Here is an 18,324-nt window from a genome sequence, read left to right on the forward strand (position 1 = left end):
ATTTAATAATTTCATTTCTATTTTACCAAACAAAAAATAGTATTCATTTCAGGTCGAATGCAAAGTCATTATTTTTTAACGTATTAATAAATCTCGAGCATTTATTTTGATGCGCGGAGGGGACGGAATTCCCATTCAGAGACGATTTGCATCTCACGGCGCGAGCAGTTGAGCGCTTGTTTGTATTTTTATGAATACATCGCAATCTTGAGGGCGCGGCGCGTGTAGTTAGTTACAAAATAAATAAAGCCACTCGAAAGTCTGGTTACTCGCTTCGTCTCTAGTGAGTATAACACAGACACAGCACTCGTATTTTCCATAATAAGAAACTCCCGTCTGCAACACGTCTGTCAAGAAGTATGTAAAACACGAAACGAGCGCTCAATATAAAACTCCGTGAATAACTCTCGCAGTCGGGGATTTTTCATTGAATAAATTGGATAAAAATGGCCGACTTTTTAAAGTGGCGACAGTTGAAAATTATTTGAATTGTTGGATGCAATAAGCAGTTGATCGATAAAAATTTTCTACCTACAACAAAAAGGACCTTTTGCTACATTAAAAATTAAAAATTTTCAAATTTCCTCCAAAATTGCCAGCGCTTGAGCACATTTTCTTAGCAGATTTCGATTCCACTCGTCGAGATCTGTCCAACAGCGTATGACACATTATGGGGAAACTCTCTGTTTTAAAATAAAATAGGATTTCAAAAAGGAGACAGTCAGTAATTTTAAAAGCATTTGCAGCCACTTTTCTAAAAAATGTACAGTCAATTTTGGCTTCAACTGAATCCTAAGGGATGAGTTCATGCATTGGTAACACGTATTTTCCAGGATTTTGCAGTGTTAATCCTCTCCGAATTTAATCAAATTTTGATTCGCATTTTTATTACTAAAAGAACAGCAAAATGGCGATGTTTTTCCGCTAAAATTCGAGATAACAATTTTTCAGACGATATAATAGCTCCAATTATATTATGCTTCGATGAAGTCAGAATTTAAACAAATTTCCACACTTTCTTGAAAAGTATTCGAACTTAAAAAACTTTGCATATTTGCAATATTATTCTTCGATACAAATCGAATGATTTGGCAAAAGTTGGTGATCTGGTCCTAAAATTTGTGACAGAACAGTGCTCTGGGAAATCGAAAGCAGAAATTTAACGGCTTGTGCTAGACTGTTGAATTTTCTGATAACCTTTTCGTAAAATTATGCTTTAATTTATTTGTTGATTACAAAACCTGCAACAGGTAAATAAAAGCCAAATTTTAGAAGGGGTCTTCCAGGAAATTCGAAAGAGAATAAGGTTTACGAAAAAGTCAATATATTTTGTTTTGCTAATAACTGTTTATTTTAATTTGAAAATATTTAAAAATTTTAGCAGACGAGAGAATAATTACGATGCCAGCACAACTTATTTCATCTTAAAACAAATAACGTTTTGAACTCACCATATGTGGACTCTTTGGGTTCTCCTTTTGGAAAGAGACGGAGGAAGCGGCGAATTCGGCTCGACGCGGGGTTGTTTCTCATGCACTCGCGAGAAGTGGCTCAGCAGTCGCCGGGCATTGTAATAATAAAGCGGCGACCGTAGCCGAGACATTTTTAATATGAAAATTCATTTTTATTTCCCGTAGCCTAGATGTGTAAATAGGCATGAAATATGAATGAAGTACTTGACCTGTCTGCCGAGCCTCTCTCTCTCTCTCTCTCTCTCTCTCTCTCTCTCTCTCTCTCTCTCTCTCTCTCTCTCTCTCTCCACGGCAAGAGCTGCGCACAATCAGCCGTGAACGCTGCTGTGCACTTGCTGCTCAGCCACAGCAGCAGCTATTTCAGCCAGCCCTCGTAAAAAGGCTCACTTTCCTGGCCAAATTGCATTGCTTGTGACACCTCGACGGCCGGGCTAATCAGTTAACCGCCGCTCTTGCGCGCTCTCTCTCGCTCTCGGCCTGGCCTGGCATCGCAATCGCTCGCTGATCCGATATTAATAGCGGCTAGACTCGCTGCTCCAGTTTCGTCGTCATCACATCATTTGTTGCTGCTGATGCCAGCTGACTGCTGATTTATCTGCTTTTCTACTGTCCGAAAAAATTATATTTGACCTTACTGAACCCACTGCAAGGATCGGGGGTCTATTTCATTATTTCTTCTGTTGGACGCAAACGCTTTTTAACACCATTTTCTTACACTGCCCCGGCTACCTAAGAGAGCTAATGGCGAGTCGAACGGTGTGCGGTTTTTAAAATGCGACGCTTACAAGATGAGATTTGGTGAAAATCGTATTTTAACTTCATCTCGGGTTCTAAGTGACACAAATACGAAAACTGCACACCGTTCGACTCGTCTTGACATCCCATGAAGCGCTGAATTGGTTTGAGGCAGATAAACACTCCGACTCCGTCGCCCAGTGAGGTGCAAACAGCAGCGAAACACTGAAAAATAAAAAAGGGGGTTGATGGAGGGACACCCCATCAAGAGACCCCTTTAGTAACCTTTTGGAGGCTAAGACGAGCCTAAACGGTAGTCGCTTTTGGAAAATCTTGTCAGCAAGTAAAGAATCAATTTTCGTATAATTAATAGAGGAATAAAATAGGTAATGAAGTCGATTTGAAAGCCAATAATAAACGAAACTCAATACTTTGTGCTGTGATACATTTTCCTTTACAACCAAGCACTGCTTTGACCAGATAAAAAAGGCATTTTCTTGGAATAGATGAAAGGATCGTCAGAAGCGGTCACTCATTGTTAGAAGTCCAGATGTGCATCCCTTAAGGAGACTTTTTTACAACCAGTCATAAAAAATAATGCAGTTCCAGAAAACACAATTAGCTTTGTATTTCTAGCAGAAGATCAGACAACTGACCGTCTATAAATCAGGCAAGACCGATTCATGCGTGAGCTTAGAAAATACAAATAGAAAACTCAAACGTAGATTGATGACCAAGTGAGGGTGCCCGCCTGACCCTTTTTGACAGGACGCTGTAATGCGATAGAGAGTTGGACGGTGTTCCATGCAGCAACCAGTTCAAGAATTTTTGTGCCCGCGTCCGAAAAGGGTCTTGATTAGAAGCTGAGATAAATTTATTCAACGCCAGAAAATGATCCATTTTAAACTTTAAAGTGAAATATTCCAAAAATAAAATAAACTGTTGTTTAATGGACGTAAAAAGAAAAATTGTTTCGTGCATTACACCGACAAAAATATATAATTATATCTTTTGATATTTGTCGTCAATTTTAAGATTTCGATTCGACTAAATTTTGAACTGCCGATTTGTTATCCACTTAATTATCTTTCATGTGTTGTTCGGTTTGACTAATTAAATACCTGAATTCAATTTCATTCAAATCCGTTGACGCTGAATAAAAATATCCTGATTGATCAAACCAAATTTTTCTCCTTCAAATAAATGAATTTTTTCGACTCGCGGATGAGGTCAGTTCACTCACGACTCCTAGGTTTCTCCTTCAGCATTCTAATTCGAATCTATCTAAAATATTCATCGACGCAAGACCACTCATTCATTATACACCCTATATTTCACCATTAGTTCGCAATTTGAATAAAATATTTTCATTTTAAGTTGTTCAGCTCGTTTACATGTGATGCGTGTTCTAAAAGATTAAGAAGAACTCGAAACATTCGATTACGTAACAATCAGTGGTGCGTGCGTCTCTAAAAAGAAGTTAGGGCGCGCGGCTTTTTTCTTGTGATCCGCTAGGTGGGCAATATGCAGATCTGGAATGTGGTGACGGCGACGCCGACGGCGCCAGATGTGCAACAGAAACAACAATGGCACAAGCGATTCTTTCTTTTCGCTCGCTTGCATACGCTCGCGATTCGCGTGGCGCACAAGAGGGAGGAAGGGAGTACGAGCATAGGTTAATTGTGGCCGCGCGACACGACACACTCGTACACGCCGCAGCTGGAAGTGCTCGCGGGTCGCCTCAATCTGCCCGACAAAAATTAACGTCACATATTTTGGTTAGAGTACAATTTTTAAAGGCAAATCCATTGATAAACCAAGAGAGTCAGGTTTTGGCGCATTTTGCGCGCATCCAAAGATACAAAAAATCGATTGGAAAAACAATAATAAATACTTGAGCTGACTCTTCGCGACCAGGGTACCAAAATACACAGCTTTGACAGCTAAAAGAAACTCATTTTCTTAGTAGAGATGAAGTGGTCACTCATTGTATGAGGTCCAGATGTGCATCCCTGAATGAGACTATCTACTTCTTACGACCAGGAAAACACATTTTCTCCTTAAGTCTCCTTAAGGGATGTACATCTGGACCTCACACAGTGATTGGCCATTTCTTACGGCCCTTTTATATTTACCAAGAAAATATGATTTCATGAAACGCTTAATTAATTAACGTGACAATTTCTAGCAGTGCTGATTCATGAACAATTATTACAAGAGAACACAATAAAAAATATTTTTACAGCAGTAATTGTAATGAGACAGACTTTGGATTTTAAAAGGCACTTAAAGCATACAAATTGAGGCACAGACTGTCTGCTAAGGCACAAAAACTTCCCTTATTGGATAAACGTGACGAAAGACTGAATAACCAGGCCCTATAAAAATTGAAGGAGATAAACACGCAGCAATGTTTATGTTCTCTCTTCGTGATAACTCAAATTTATTTTATTGACCGACATTTTTAAAACATTTAAACTTCAAAGTAACAATGCAATGTCCCAGCTCCGGCTCTTGAAATGTTGTTTTGATTAAATAGTAAAAACTGCAAAATTTGTCACAAAAAAATGGTTAAACTCCCAAATCTCAGCTTCTAATGGTTAGATTCTCAAAATCCACATACCGTTAAACTTGTCTCAACCTTTCCTAGATAGCCAATACGGTCTAAGGGTGCCAACCCTTCAACCCCATTTTTAGCATCCTAAATAACGTAATTTTTTTTACAGATTTTTGTTGTGCACAATTCAATACGTAACAAAATTTAACGATTATAACTTTAAAACGACTTCAGTTCATTGTAGGATGTGAAAATGAGTCGAGTTTTTGCAAATGCGGCTCTGAGAACCCAAGATTCAGTTGAAAAATTGTATTTATTTCGACAGCCTCCAAAAGAAAAGACGTTTTCACCAAATCCTCGGCTTCTAATCGTCAGATTTACAAAAACTGCACAATGTTTGACTCGTCATGATTTCCCCTAGATAGCTGAAAAGCAGTTTAAGAGTGCCAACCACATCAACCCCCTTTTCACTGCATCAAAAATTGGTAAATGCATTTTTTCTCTGGTTGGAAGCAAATGAGGCGAATAATTTAGGTTGCGACAGTACAAAGTCGTTTAATTCCATCTCTCCCCTATAGAAAGCTAGTTCCCAGACCTATTCAAAACTAGAAAATCACTGTTTTTTGCATAATTGTAAGAATTTTTAACCGAAGAAAAATTTTAAATTCTAATTAATTGTTTTTTTAAGTTTATAAGCCTTCAAAATTGTAGAAAGGAACTCCTGCAAATGTAAATGCAAAAAAACCGCCGCGGACAGACTTTTTGTCTACGATTTTATCGAGTTCTAGTCTTTCGGATCCTGTTCTTTCGGAACAAACTCAAAATCACCTTTTTCGGACAAATTACCCATGCAGAGAGCCATCCGGGCAGTTGGAGAGTGTGTGTGTGTGTGTGTGTGTGAGAGAGAGAGAGAGAGAGAGAGAGAGAGAGAGAGAGAGAGAGAGAGAGAGAGAGAGAGAGAGAGAGAGAGAGAGAGAGAGAGAGAGAGAGAGAGAGAGAGAGAGAGTCGGGGAAGCCCCACTCCGCGCTGCAGGCGCGTTGCGCGCGAGGAATCCATCCGTGGTCCATTCGAGAGCATCCCTGCTTGTGTGGGGCGCGGCGGGCGCGATATGAACGTGATTCCTTTTTCTTCTCGGCTTTCTCCCACTACCGGCGCCGCAACACCAAGGTATATAAATTGGCAGAAAAAGATGTGGCCGCCGAATCGCAATTTAACTCGCTCACTCGCGGTCCTCTGGTCGACCGGGACACTCTGCGCTCTCTTCGTTTCGCACAGCACGCTTCAATTTTTTGCGGCACGCGGCGCGAATCCCCTTTAGCCAGTCTCTCTCTCTCTCTCTCTCTCTCTCTCTCTCTCTCGCTCACTCTCGTCAGCGGCCGTACACTCACTCTGCCCGCCGCCGTCATGCAATCCGCGCCGCTGCTGCTGCTCAGCGTGGCCGTCGTGGCCGCCGCCCTGCCCACGGCCGCCCTGCCCAGGCCGCCGGCCGAGTCGGACGCCAGGCCTGCCGCCAAGGTGGACAACTCGCTCAGGCCCGACGAGACGATCGCCTCGCAATCAGCCGAACCCATTGATGCGACCACCCCCTACAGCAGCTTAGCCTCCAAGAGGGAACTGTAAGAAACACACTTTTTTATTTTTCCTCCTCATTATGCTGCTCAAATGAAATGTCTGGCTAATATCGGCCGAGAAGGTTTTTTTAATTTTTGTGAGGTTTAAACCGTCCGAATGGGTCCATCGAGAAAATGTCAAATTTAATTATTTCGTAAGTTAATACCGTCGTTATGAATTTAAATGTGTTTCGGAAAATTCAAATAAACTAAAAAACATTTTCTTTAGCTATTGCAGCATTTAAAATTAACTATACTCTCTAAACTGGGAAAATCGGAGAGTTGTATTCCAGAGTTAGGGAATTTAAGACGGTCGACAATTTTTTTCCTATCTGTGATTTAGATTGAACACCAGATGAGCCAAACTTCAGGGCCACACTGACTGAAAACCATCTAAATCTCCTTTGAAGCCCGATAAGCAACTTAGGTATCTTTTTCAATTTTATTGGTCGTTCTGATCAAAAATGGATAGTTAAAAGTTTTTTTAAAAAACCTGTCGAGATACCATCTTTAAACTTTTATTTTTAAAATGTTTATGCAAAAAATTAAAACTCCCGAAAATGTGGTAAGTGAAAATTGCTAGGCAAAATAATCTAAAATTACGAAGCAGATTGAAATTTTGAAACTGCACCAAGGAATTTAATAAAACGAAATTTGAGAAGCTTTGTCATCCACTTTCGTTTTCCACCGGCGTGCTCTCTCATTGGAAACCAAGATTAATCTCGGTGTAAAAGTGCAAACATGGCACGGCGTGCTCACTCAGATTAGCACCCGTCACGTTTCGAGAGCACTTGCTTTGCTTTTCCTCGCCTGGCTATAAACAAAAACGGACGGTGAGTGCAGCAAAAAATGTGTGCCACCACTGCACAAAAGGGTGCAAGTATGTGTCGGGCTTCCGTGCAAAAATCGCCTGCTCTCATTCAACCGACGGATCGAACGCAACTCTCACGTGCACCAGAAAGGGAAAGAGAGAAATGGCTCCTGCAGTTAGACAGCACACTGGTCCGCAGCACACAGGTGTTCGCCCGGTTGCATCCGCGCCAGGCGCCTTTTCACTTTTAATTCCTCCTCGACCGCGAGCCAAATTGGTTCTTTAATTCAATTGCAGAGATCACAATCGGGTTTTCGTAATTTAATCTGTTGCTATTGCGCGCCGAGTGTTTTTCCCCGGCTCGAAGGAGTTGCTTTCTTATTTACTTCCCTTTCTCTGCTCGAGAGAGCACCGGCTGACCGTGATCGAAACTCTGCGCACCGCTCTACGCGAGTTACAGATAAAGATAATACTAGGAGGTCGCAAAGAAAGAGCTTAACTTGATCTCTTTTCCTTAATTACAAATTTTCGATACTGTAAAAAGAGGAATATATTTTTTTATTAATTTAAAAATCCTAGAGAACAGCAAACCTTTTAATTCTTTTAATTTAAAATTTGCATCCAATGTTCTACATGAGAAGCCAGAAAATTTTGCCAAAATATAAGTGGTCCAAAATGGTTTATTTTGCATTTTAAATCAATTGACAACGATAAATTGCGTTTTTCAGATCATTTTATGTCCAGAAGTGGAAAATAATATTAAAAAAGATTTGTTCCCTTTTGAGCATATGACCTCCGCGTTTTTTTAATCTACATCAATTGGAAACAAACATCCTAACATTTTTCTGGAAACCCGCTTGAAAAAGAATATTAAAAATATCTAATTCAGATGTAAGTTCTGTGGCGAGACTTGTGAAAAATATCATATCCAAAAGTGTACAGCAAGAAAACTTACTTTGAGAGAAGCAGCGAAAATGTATAAAAATTGATTAACCTTTAGATGTAGAGTGTTGCACGCATATTTTGCGTTTAATAAACCATTAATAATAAACTATCTAATTCCCTGATCACTTTTCATTAGCCGAAATCAGTCTGCGAGAGGGGGTGGGTGCCGGGTGGGCCGCTGCCGTTGCTGCCGCCGCAAAAGCCGAAAGACTGTGGTCTGGAGCAGTTTGGCGGCGGCTGTGGCGGCGACGGCAGACGGCTTACAAAATATCCGCGAGAGTAATTAGGCGGCAGTTATGGTAGGGTGGGTGAGTTGGTGGGTTGGTGGGCGGTCGGTCGGTCGGGCGGTTATAGATTTTTCAATCGGTCGCCGCGAGAGCGAGAGCAGACACGCGAATCAGCCGCGCGAGACAGACTAGCTGTATAGCAGGGGAAGCTGAAAGCGTATGGATCGGAGGTTGGTTACAAGTGCTCCACGTGTGCGACTTATCTTCCACCTTCAAACGTTCCCGTGCCGCCAGCCCACCCGCCACCCCTCCCGCAAAATGCCCCCACACGCTCTAATTTTATCTTTCTTCTCGTTTTTTTTGCAGAGTGCAAGACTCTTTAAACGGATGGTAAGCGGTTTTTAGAATGAGTCAAGTGTTTTCTTTGTCAGCTGTCACTAACAAACAAACGTCCTGTCCTGTTTCCAATTTTTAATTGCATTAATCTGTATTTGTAGGAATTTTGAATTTCAAACCTTGAATTAGGAAGCAAACAACCCAGATTATAATTGCTAAACTTGATTTTTGTCACCGTTTCTGTCTATACTAATAATTAGAAGAACAAACTAACGGCATATATTTACGTCTTGAGAGCATTTTTATGAATCGTGAACAGACGAATCGGATGCAGTTTTGACCCCGAGCACTTTGCTCCGACACATTGGCGAGCAAACCGCGAGGGTCTGTCACTCACGACCGCAGCCAGCTCGGGCTTGGCTGCCTTCTGGCCGCCGCGCCACGCGGTCTCCGCACGGCCCCATCTCATTTTTGCCGGCATGATTCACCACAACCACACTCGAGTTGAATTATCAAAACAAGTCTGGAAATAAATTTAAATCTTTGCCCAATTTTGGCTTCGGGATTTGAGAATTTCGGCCCATTTAATGAAATTGCAGTCTGGCCAGTCTGCTGATGACAATCGGTCACGCAACTTGTGCAGGGCCACCATAATATTCGCGCGTGAGTGCCGTTGTTGCATGCATTATAGTGCTCTTTTGTGCCTCTGGCCGGCCAGCCGCGGCGCTCTTTCATCTGGCGCGGCGAAGACTCACTTTTACACAGCGCCAGTTTTCACTATCATTTCCACTGGGAAGAGCGCCTTAAAGCTGATCGTCCCTTGTGCACTTGAAGGGCTATTTCTGACCATCTCCCTCATTTTTCGAGCCGTTTGCCCATTGGCGAAACGAAATAAAGTGCATTCGACGCGTCGAGATAGTCGAGCGAGAATGTCGAGAGCCAGGAATGCGTACGCTGCGTCTATTTTCAAGTGGCGCTGATCCACTTTGATTGGATGCCTCTCTATTATCTGCACTCGGCAAAATCAAACTCACCCCCCGGATTTTAAAATAAATAATCCCGAGTGGCCGGCCGCAGCCGAGATTCATTCATTTGAGCGAGTGGAGGGGTTTGCTTGATTCGAATCTCAAGGTCGCCAGACAGACGTGACCGCCCCCCCCCCCCCTCCATCCACCCGCCAGACCTTATTTCCAGTGTAAAATAGTTTTTCAATTCGATTCTAAAACACCATCCCGTTTGTTTAATTAAACTAATTGCGGCTTGATTTGTTGTGCATAAATTAATTAATTAACAACAAAATTGGAATTTTATTTTCGACAGTGTACCAATCGGTCACATTGAACGCCAGCGACCAATCAGAGAGGCGAGTGATTTGACGTGGCTTCTAAGAGCGAGACAGCAGCGCCACAGTGGCAGCCAGCTTGACTCTGGTTGTCTCTGTATCAAAGAACCATCTCTGATTGCTCGCTGACGATCTTGTCGGTTTGTCAATCGCCGGGTGATTCGGCTGCCTATTCAAATTGGACCATTAAGAATTTATTTGCACTGTCAAAAATGAAATTTGTCATTAATGTCTTATTTGAAACAAATTCAACGAAAATATCTTTGGGTTGATTGCAGGGACAAGTTGCGTCGCATCCAGGAGGTAAAGGAGTACATTTACAACTCGACCAGGTCAAACATGGGCACTCCGTACAAGTCGCAGAATATCATGACCACGAACGACTTGAAAAACTTTGTGCTGAGCATGATTCCTGAAACCTCCGGGTTGTACGATCCATCAAAGAAAATCAACAGCTTCTTCCCACTCTGTGAGATTCCCTGGCAAAAAAAATTATTGAGACGCATTTTCACGGGTGTAATCATTTCAGGTTCCCCTCAGCAGAGTAAAAGGGTGGAAGCGACCAAAAACAGTGACGATATGTACATGCAATTCAACCTGACATATCCTCCTTCTTCGCCAGACTCAAAGGTGGCCATTGGCAGCGCCAACCTTCGTCTTTGGAGGATAAATCAGGTAAATGTTTTAATTACTCACCGTTTAGAGCGAAAATTGATGGTGCTTTCGCAGACTGAAAGCAGCGTGAGCGTGGACCCGTGCTCGCCGCACAATCAACAGGTGCGAGGCACGCCGCCCCCGACCAGTTCGACGACGCAGCCAGCCGCCGAGCCCAACAACTCGGCATCCAGCACGAGCACACCCACCACCAGCACAACGAGCGCCCCTATCATTATCAGTGAGCCGAGGGAGGTTTTCATCAGGGTCACCATTACGTACCTTGTTCGGCAGGGAAAGAAGTCAAATAAACGTGAGTTGATGATTTTTTTCTTGTGCCTCAGCAAGCAATTGAACCAATGATTTTATTTTGTAGAAATCCTGGAAATCCGTGTAAGTTTGTAGAACAAGGTCGGGTGAACTGTTTTTATTGGAAATTTGAATTTATTCTTAATACATCCTTCCTTTCTTCGAAAAACTATAAAATTAACAGTTAGGAAAGTTATTAAAAACACAAAGTCTTGTATTTTTTTCTGGGGGGGGGGGGGGGTTTTGCAGTTTATTTGGATTTTTTTTCTCATAATCATCATTTATTGAGCCTGATGAGACCTTTTTTATTGTACTTTTTGCAGTGACGAGATACATCCTGGACAGCAAGATGGTTTCGACCACCGGCGAAGGCTGGGTTGACTTTAACGTTTTGAATGCTGTTAAAGACTGGCAGAATCCAAACAACAACATGGGTCTTTTCGTAGAGGTTGAAGATCAAGAAAAGAAAAAGCTGCCTGCCGCTTCATTCTTCCGCGAGATGAATTGCACTGCTGGTAAGTATTTTTGGAGAATTAAAAAATACTTCGCTAACACTTTCTTCATTATTGCTATATTTTTTTCTGTCAAATTTGCAATAAAAAATTAATACATGGATCTGTTCTAAAAATCTCGAGTTGGCCGTTACTCCAACACGCGTGTGCAATTCTTGTAAATCGAACTTAGTCAAACCAACCAGTCCGTCAAGTGGATACTAATGGGATTTGAATGATTTCGATCGTTACAGGGCCACCCTGACGCCAGGGTTCGAATTCTAACCTTATCTGATGGCCTAGTTTGAGCTCAGGGGTGATCCAAAGCATGTTCCGGGGATAAAAACCAACCGATTCTGCAATTTATATTTTCTCAAAACTCAACTTGAACTAAAATGCAGCAGCCACCTTTCCCCCCAAATGTAACGCGGCCAAGGTTAACAATACCGTCCTCTCCGGTCGCTAGCGCACAGAGGGGTCGAGTTGAACATAAGGCGAATAAAGGTGGCTGCTGCAAAAAATACCCTTTTTCAACCTTTAACCCGCTGTATCTCAACTTTTACCTGCTCTGAAAATGCTGTATATTCACTTTTAGGGCAACATTTAATAGCATACTTGGAAAAATGGCTGTTTTTGAAGTATTTAAATTTTATTAATAAACTGAATATGAACTCAAATTTGGTAAAATTGGAAAAAAATCGATTTTAAAAGTTAATGGGTATCTTTTGACACAAATTTTAATGGTCCTCCAGAGTTCACTCAAATTTTCTGATAAAACTGCATCAAATTAGTCCAGAAAACTTTATTAAATCGACAGCGCCTGCATGCCTAGCAAAAAAATCAAAATGGTGCTCTATACAAAATTGAAATTGGCAGACCAAGTCAAACAACCTGAAATTTGCAAAAAGCGCAGAAAAACTTGTTGCATGTGAAACGCTTCTGTAGTAGAAAGTCTCCGTCTGTATGCAATTGGCACCACGATAATACCGCTGACGAAAAGAAATCGTTTCTGATTCGCAGTCAGCTCGAGGGTGCCAGGTGGCGGCGACAACAGCGCCTCTGCTGACCTCAGTGGAGCACACATGCTCCCGATGATCTCGGTGTGCACCGCCGACCCGAACCACGCCGCCAACACTGACACGCACGCAGCCAACAACAACAACAACCCCCTGAGCAACAAGTCGAATAAGGACCTGCGCAGGTTCCTCTCCATGCTGCAGCAGGAAAACGCGGTCAAGGCGGCGAGCAGCCAGAAGCGGCAGAACCCTGAGGATGAGCAGTTGGAGCAGGTGCAGAACACGGAGGGCCACCAGGAGGGCCAGAACCGGCACCGCCACAACCACAACCACCACCACCGCTTCCACGACGACAGGCCGACGCCGTCGCAACTCCTCGTCGTACCGCTCGTGTTCAAAACCTCCAGGGTGGCTGAGATGGACCAGCAGCCCATCACCATCGAGCAGCTCTTCCAGCGGTAGGCAGTGTTCACAAAAAACTGTCTTTTTTCGGAAGAGTTTAAACCGGTTTTTCCCCCAAGGGTGGGTCTGAATCGGAGGGAACTAAACGACACGCGAGTCGAAGCGATAAATTCTGGAAATCATAGCGCCGTTGCAATTTTCGGAATCGACCTCCGCGTTAGCAAAGAGACCGACCATTTTGTGACATCGTCATCACTGCTCAGGGTGCGTACAATTTTTAAAGGGATTGCTACATTTTCTTTCAAAACCGAACATCAGCAGCCATGACACTGATGACGTCACAAAATGGCCAATCGCACTACTTTGTCCTGAGTTTTTCAGGCTAAACGCTGAGACCGATTATAAAAATTCCAACGCCACACTGATTTTCTGCATTTTGAGCTTCACATACAAGACTTAAATTTTTCGAAATCTATCTGCGCATTAAGATAATTTTTTCCAATTTGACTGGTAAACTCCATGGGAAATTAGTTATTATCTGATTTGATCCAAAATGTAGAGAGTGAGTAAAAAAAATCAGCAAAAACATTCCGGTTTAACCAGTGCCGGTTTAAATTTTGGAACACTTGCGGTAGGCCCACCGCGCGCGCGCACCGCACTCCGCACCCGCGGACAGCCGAGACTGCACCAAGGCTGTCCGCAATTACCTTTGGCACAACTGCTCACCGACGACTCTGACTGCTCGCCAGCACACAAGTTGTGCAACTCGCTCCGCACGCATGCGGCGCGGGCTGCATAACCGGGCTGCCCTGGTTTCTTGTTCACTGTGAGCTGAATCCAAATTGTATTTACTTCGTGTGTGTTATATTTCCAAATGCGAATTTTTCATCTGTCGTAATGGCCAAACGCTGGGCTGTGCAATTTGAGGTTTTTTATATTCAAACAGTTATTTTGGCGGGTGTTGGTGTGAATCTAGCGAAAGTGCCACAAGAACGGCAGCAATCTCTCTGATTGGCCAGATCCAGACACCACCAAAGTAACGGTTTCCACGTTTCTGCCGATTTTCGGCACGTTGTGTCAAATTTCTGACTGGCTAACCTAGTTCGACTCTCAGGTATCAATTGGAAATGTCAAAAATGAAATTCCAGTACTACTTGATCAATTTCGCCGATTCTTTTGCGATAAAAGTTTAATTGTGTCATTCATTTTTCACAGCCCCTATTGCACTAACATATCCAGATTACTCGAGGTTTTAAGCATGTTATATATCAAATAATTTCTAGCATATTTTTTCATTTTGGTCACACTTGAAAAACGGGGAGCACAGAGTCTTCGGCGTTAAATTTCTGATGATGGCCGAGAGTGGTCAGTCGAAGCGCACAATGCAATGTAAATAAAGTATCGATACTTACTCTACAGAGCGCGGAGCATTTTTTAATTTACTTTCCTCGCTAACAAAAGAAACGACAAGGCTTTTTCATGTTGCATATTGTGCTCACATTTCAGTAACAATAATTTTAATGCATGTTCAACAACAAAAGAAACACACACTATTCTCGCTGAAAAAAATTTCCATAGTTGAAATCTATAAATGGATGATTGCACTCTTGGCTCCTCTGACCGAATGTTTTAGAATAATATACACTGTGTTTTCATGTACTTCGAGCGCGCATATCATGTTAATTAAACTGTGTCCTTTTGTCACGAAATAACGCCATATCAGCTGAAAACGTTTTTATCCGCTGACAAATGGGTACTTAATTCTGCCCGGCCCCGAGACCCAATCTCATCACCCGTGTCCGCCATCAAGTTCGACTACTTAATTAGTGTTGCGTTAGAAATTGTAATAGATAAATATACGTATAATACATGTCTAGGATGTTAGGCTATTTTTCTGTTTTCCCGCCCACCCTGCTCTACCTCTGTGAAGCTGTCAATATTCTGACGAGACCGATTTTAAAGCCAAGGAGAGGCAATCCAATTACATGTTGTTTCCCGCAACTCCGCGTGTATACTACATTAGACTGCGTGTACAATTCAGTGTTTCGCGGCGACAAAATTCTTATGTATATCATAAAGAAGTATGTATTATTACATGTCTAGCGTATTAAGAACGAGTATTATATAGTTGAATTGTTTGTTGCCAATAATAAAGTGCATATCAAAATCAGAATCTCTAGAATTTTTCTTTTCACAATCGGAGAGCAATAAAAGCTCAAGGACGAACCTGCACTCTCGGCCATGGATTTGCATAATATACTCGGCAGCATTTTTTACTCCCCGTCAAACGCAAGCATTGGAACGTGCGCGAGTTTCATCTCTCAAACGCGCAAAAAGCGTGCTCGTGCTCAATAATCGAAACGATCCTTTGTTTCAGCCAAACCGAACTTGTAAATCTCAGAGTCAGCCACTTGAACTACTTCCGACGCTAAAATTGCTACTAATTTCCGGTTTGCAACGCTTCTGAAGCAATTAGTCGCAAAATTTTCCGAGCTAAAACATTTTAAACATTTTTTTGGGACAAAATTGTCATGAGGTCAAGCATTGTGTCATCAAAATCTTTCGACAGAATATTCATTTTCACGGATTCTACGCGCGGGACATTTTTGAAAAACTTTTGGAGACCTCATGCAGCAGTGTATCTCATCTCCACGTGCGGTGTCATTTTAATATAGTGTGTGTTTTGGATTCCTCTCACCGAGCCTCATAGAACTAACACCAAATTTTATCTCCAAGATCAACTTCTGTTAATTTCAGTTTCTAATTAAAATTTTGGAAGTGAGCCCAGGATTTTGGAATTTTGAAAATGAGCTAAAAGGTTGTCCCATCACATGTGTGAACTCTGAATATTTCAGATTGGTGCCTTCTTTTTGATTTTCAAGAAATTCTTCTTCGGAACTTGAAAAAAATTATTTTATTTTTTAGCAAATATTGGCAACTCCAAATCTCAAACATCGGGTCCTAACCATCAGAATTGCAAGAAATAAATATAGTTTGACCCGTTTCGACGTTCCCTGACCATGCAGCCGAAGGGTTTGGAAGGGTGCTAACTCTTCTCTTCTTTCAACCCCTCTTCTATAATTTTAATTGTAAAAAAAATACCACTAAGCACGAAAGAATAAAAAAATCCAGTGTTATTTCTAACAAGTAACACAATAATCCCAATCTTCAACTCTCCTTAAATTTGATCAACTACGCGACGCTGCAAAATACTTTCAAATGTTGCCTTGTATCAGTCCACTTTAAAATTAAAATATATGTTTCCATTAATTAATTAATGAATTATATCTTTATTGTTTTTTTGGCGAAGTCATGCATCAGAAATGGTTACATTTCTAAATATATGCCCCCCCCCCAATTGCAATGCACGAACAAGAAATACTAACAAAAATTACAAATCACATGCGAATGCCAAGAATTCACTAAAAAAAATAACTACAATTTAATCTAAAGAAATTTGCAGTAAGTCAATGGGTGCTTTCGAAATCAATTATAAATATTTCAAAATCTAAAAATAAGTTATTATCCTTTGTTTGTTTTTCCACGAGAGTCACATTGTTTATATTTTCACAAATAAAAGAGATTATTGGACAGTATATCTCCTCGTTATTGAAAACGCTCTGATTATTCTATAAAACTAGAATTTCGCCTCATTATATAGCTTTCCTACAGTTAAATTATTCATCCACCTGCTGAGCATAATGTATATAATATAATTATTGGTGCAAGTCAGTGCAGTGAAGAAAACTTATACTGAGTGTTTTTTTGTGACACACATATTAATTTGGCTGTTTTAAAATGATGTTTCGACGTATTCCAAAATCGCACCTGTACATATTTCGGATTAATGGAATAAAAATTATTTAGAATTGAATTGAATTACTGGTTAGTTATTTTCGTTAATTAGATTTTGGATGGTTAAATTTATTGAATTTAACAGTGTTTGGATCAAATAGATATCCTCTGTAAGGTCATTGACCATCCACATGCGCAGCTGGCGCAATTCAACTATCAAGTCTATAATATCCTTGTTAAGAAGGAAGCCGCGAGAGACACCGAGTGTAAATAATAAGGGACATGGAAAATCGGGCACGAACGCGCGGAGGCGTTCGTCTCTCGGCTTGGCAAATCAGACGTGAAAACAGGCAGCTTTTAAATGTAAAGTGACGATCGTTATTATTTGCCAGCTGACCGCTTGGCCGGCCAAGCTTGCCCAACCGACCTTAGGCATTTGAAAATAAAAATAGCTCCTTTATGCCAAGCATCAACAGCCCACTGTTTCTTGCATGCCATGGCCTTGACAGTGAATTCGATTGGGAAGGAAAAAGTGCTGCAGGATTTATCGGGTTAATCCAAGTGGAAAGTGCCTTTTTTACTTTTAAACTGCAGCACCCCGCCCCGGTAGTAAGAAAAAGAATCCGGGTTTCGCCCTATCCGAATAAAAAATATTTCAATATAATTACGCTTGCTACGCCAACTGTAAAAAAGGCCGGGAGATAACTTTTTTTGCAAGTAAAACCACTCTCCGCGATGGATGACTCAGATTTTTCGTCTCTGGACCATCGGCAGCGCAACTCATTGCGTTCCGCGCACGCGACGATCCAACCTTGGCATTGGGGAATCTCGAGGCGACAAGCGCTCGACCGGTTTTCATCGCACTACAAATAACAAATAATAACGCGTGATTCCCAGAATAAGGGCAAATAGGATTCTCGCGTCTGCAGGAAAACGCTTTCTTGTTTTAAAAGAAAAGAATGTGCGCTGCAGATTTCTGAATGAAAACAATAAAACTATATACCTTTTCCCTTCGCTGAATGCGACTTGTTTTACGAGGAATGGAGAGAAGGGGCAGTAAAGATGCTCACCGAGATTGTAAAACATGAAGTGTATTGGTTGCATAAGTGCGATTTTTTTCCTTATTTTACTATACACTCCACAAAGAAATACAGATGCAATATGTGGCGCCTATTTTTTCTAATGATATAATTAACATTTAAAAATTTGTCATAACTCACGAATAGGCATTAAAATTGGTTTAAAATAAAATTAATTCAAGGCACTCTTGATTTTTAAATTGGATCAATTGAGTTTAGTTTTATTAGTTTGATTTCAATTATGGCTTGAATAATATTCTTCGCAAAATGTTTAAAAAAAAATGGGTAATTTACAATGATCTGTGGTTTGATTTCTATTTCTCTGTTAGTAACCTAGCCAACGGAGTGCGAACTATGAGCCAAACATTGTGAAATAAATCATAATTTTACGATTAAGACGCTCGCCTTTTAATCAGCATGCAAGCTTTGGAGTTGATTTTGCCAGAAATTAAAAAAATAGCATTTTCCCAATTTTCATAAAAAAATGCAGTGCATATGTTCACTCTGAAGAAAATCTAGAAATAATTATGTCATACGCACTC

The 18,324-nt window shown here is 41.3% G+C and overlaps 1 protein-coding gene across 3 annotated transcripts; it reads left to right on the forward strand.

The window, feature by feature from the left end:
* Nucleotides 1–5,760: 5,760 nt before the first annotated feature.
* Nucleotides 5,761–15,081, forward strand: LOC135936182 (uncharacterized). 3 transcript variants are annotated; one of them, XM_065478907.1, is made up of 7 exons: nucleotides 5,761–6,381; nucleotides 8,725–8,748; nucleotides 10,315–10,505; nucleotides 10,566–10,711; nucleotides 10,766–11,003; nucleotides 11,323–11,514; nucleotides 12,511–15,081. In XM_065478907.1, the coding sequence occupies exons 1-7, from the start codon at nucleotides 6,170–6,172 to the stop codon at nucleotides 12,966–12,968; spliced, it is 1,461 nt and encodes a 486-aa protein (XP_065334979.1). In that variant the 5' UTR covers nucleotides 5,761–6,169; the 3' UTR covers nucleotides 12,969–15,081. The 3 variants fall into 3 exon arrangements, with proteins under 3 accessions (XP_065334979.1, XP_065334980.1, XP_065334981.1); XM_065478909.1 differs by lacking the exon at nucleotides 5,761–6,381 and adding an exon at nucleotides 8,491–8,588; XM_065478908.1 differs by lacking the exon at nucleotides 8,725–8,748 and having other exon boundaries at nucleotides 5,763–6,381.
* The last annotated feature ends 3,243 nt before the right edge of the window (nucleotides 15,082–18,324 follow it).

This window comes from Cloeon dipterum, chromosome 2 (assembly GCF_949628265.1).
Source record: "Cloeon dipterum chromosome 2, ieCloDipt1.1, whole genome shotgun sequence".
NCBI lineage: Eukaryota > Metazoa > Arthropoda > Insecta > Ephemeroptera > Baetidae > Cloeon > Cloeon dipterum.

What these genes read in the sequence shown, in the direction of transcription:
- LOC135936182 (XM_065478907.1), top strand. Translation starts at nt 6,170, where the DNA reads ATGCAATCCGCGCCGCTGCTGCTGCTCAGCGTGGCCGTCGTGGCCGCC. An exon ending in CAAGACTCTTTAAACGGATG is followed by an intron (nt 8,749 to 10,314) that starts GTAAGCGGTTTT and finishes GGTTGATTGCAG; the next exon opens with GGACAAGTTGCGTCGCATCC. An exon ending in CGAGATGAATTGCACTGCTG is followed by an intron (nt 11,515 to 12,510) that starts GTAAGTATTTTT and finishes TCTGATTCGCAG; the next exon opens with TCAGCTCGAGGGTGCCAGGT.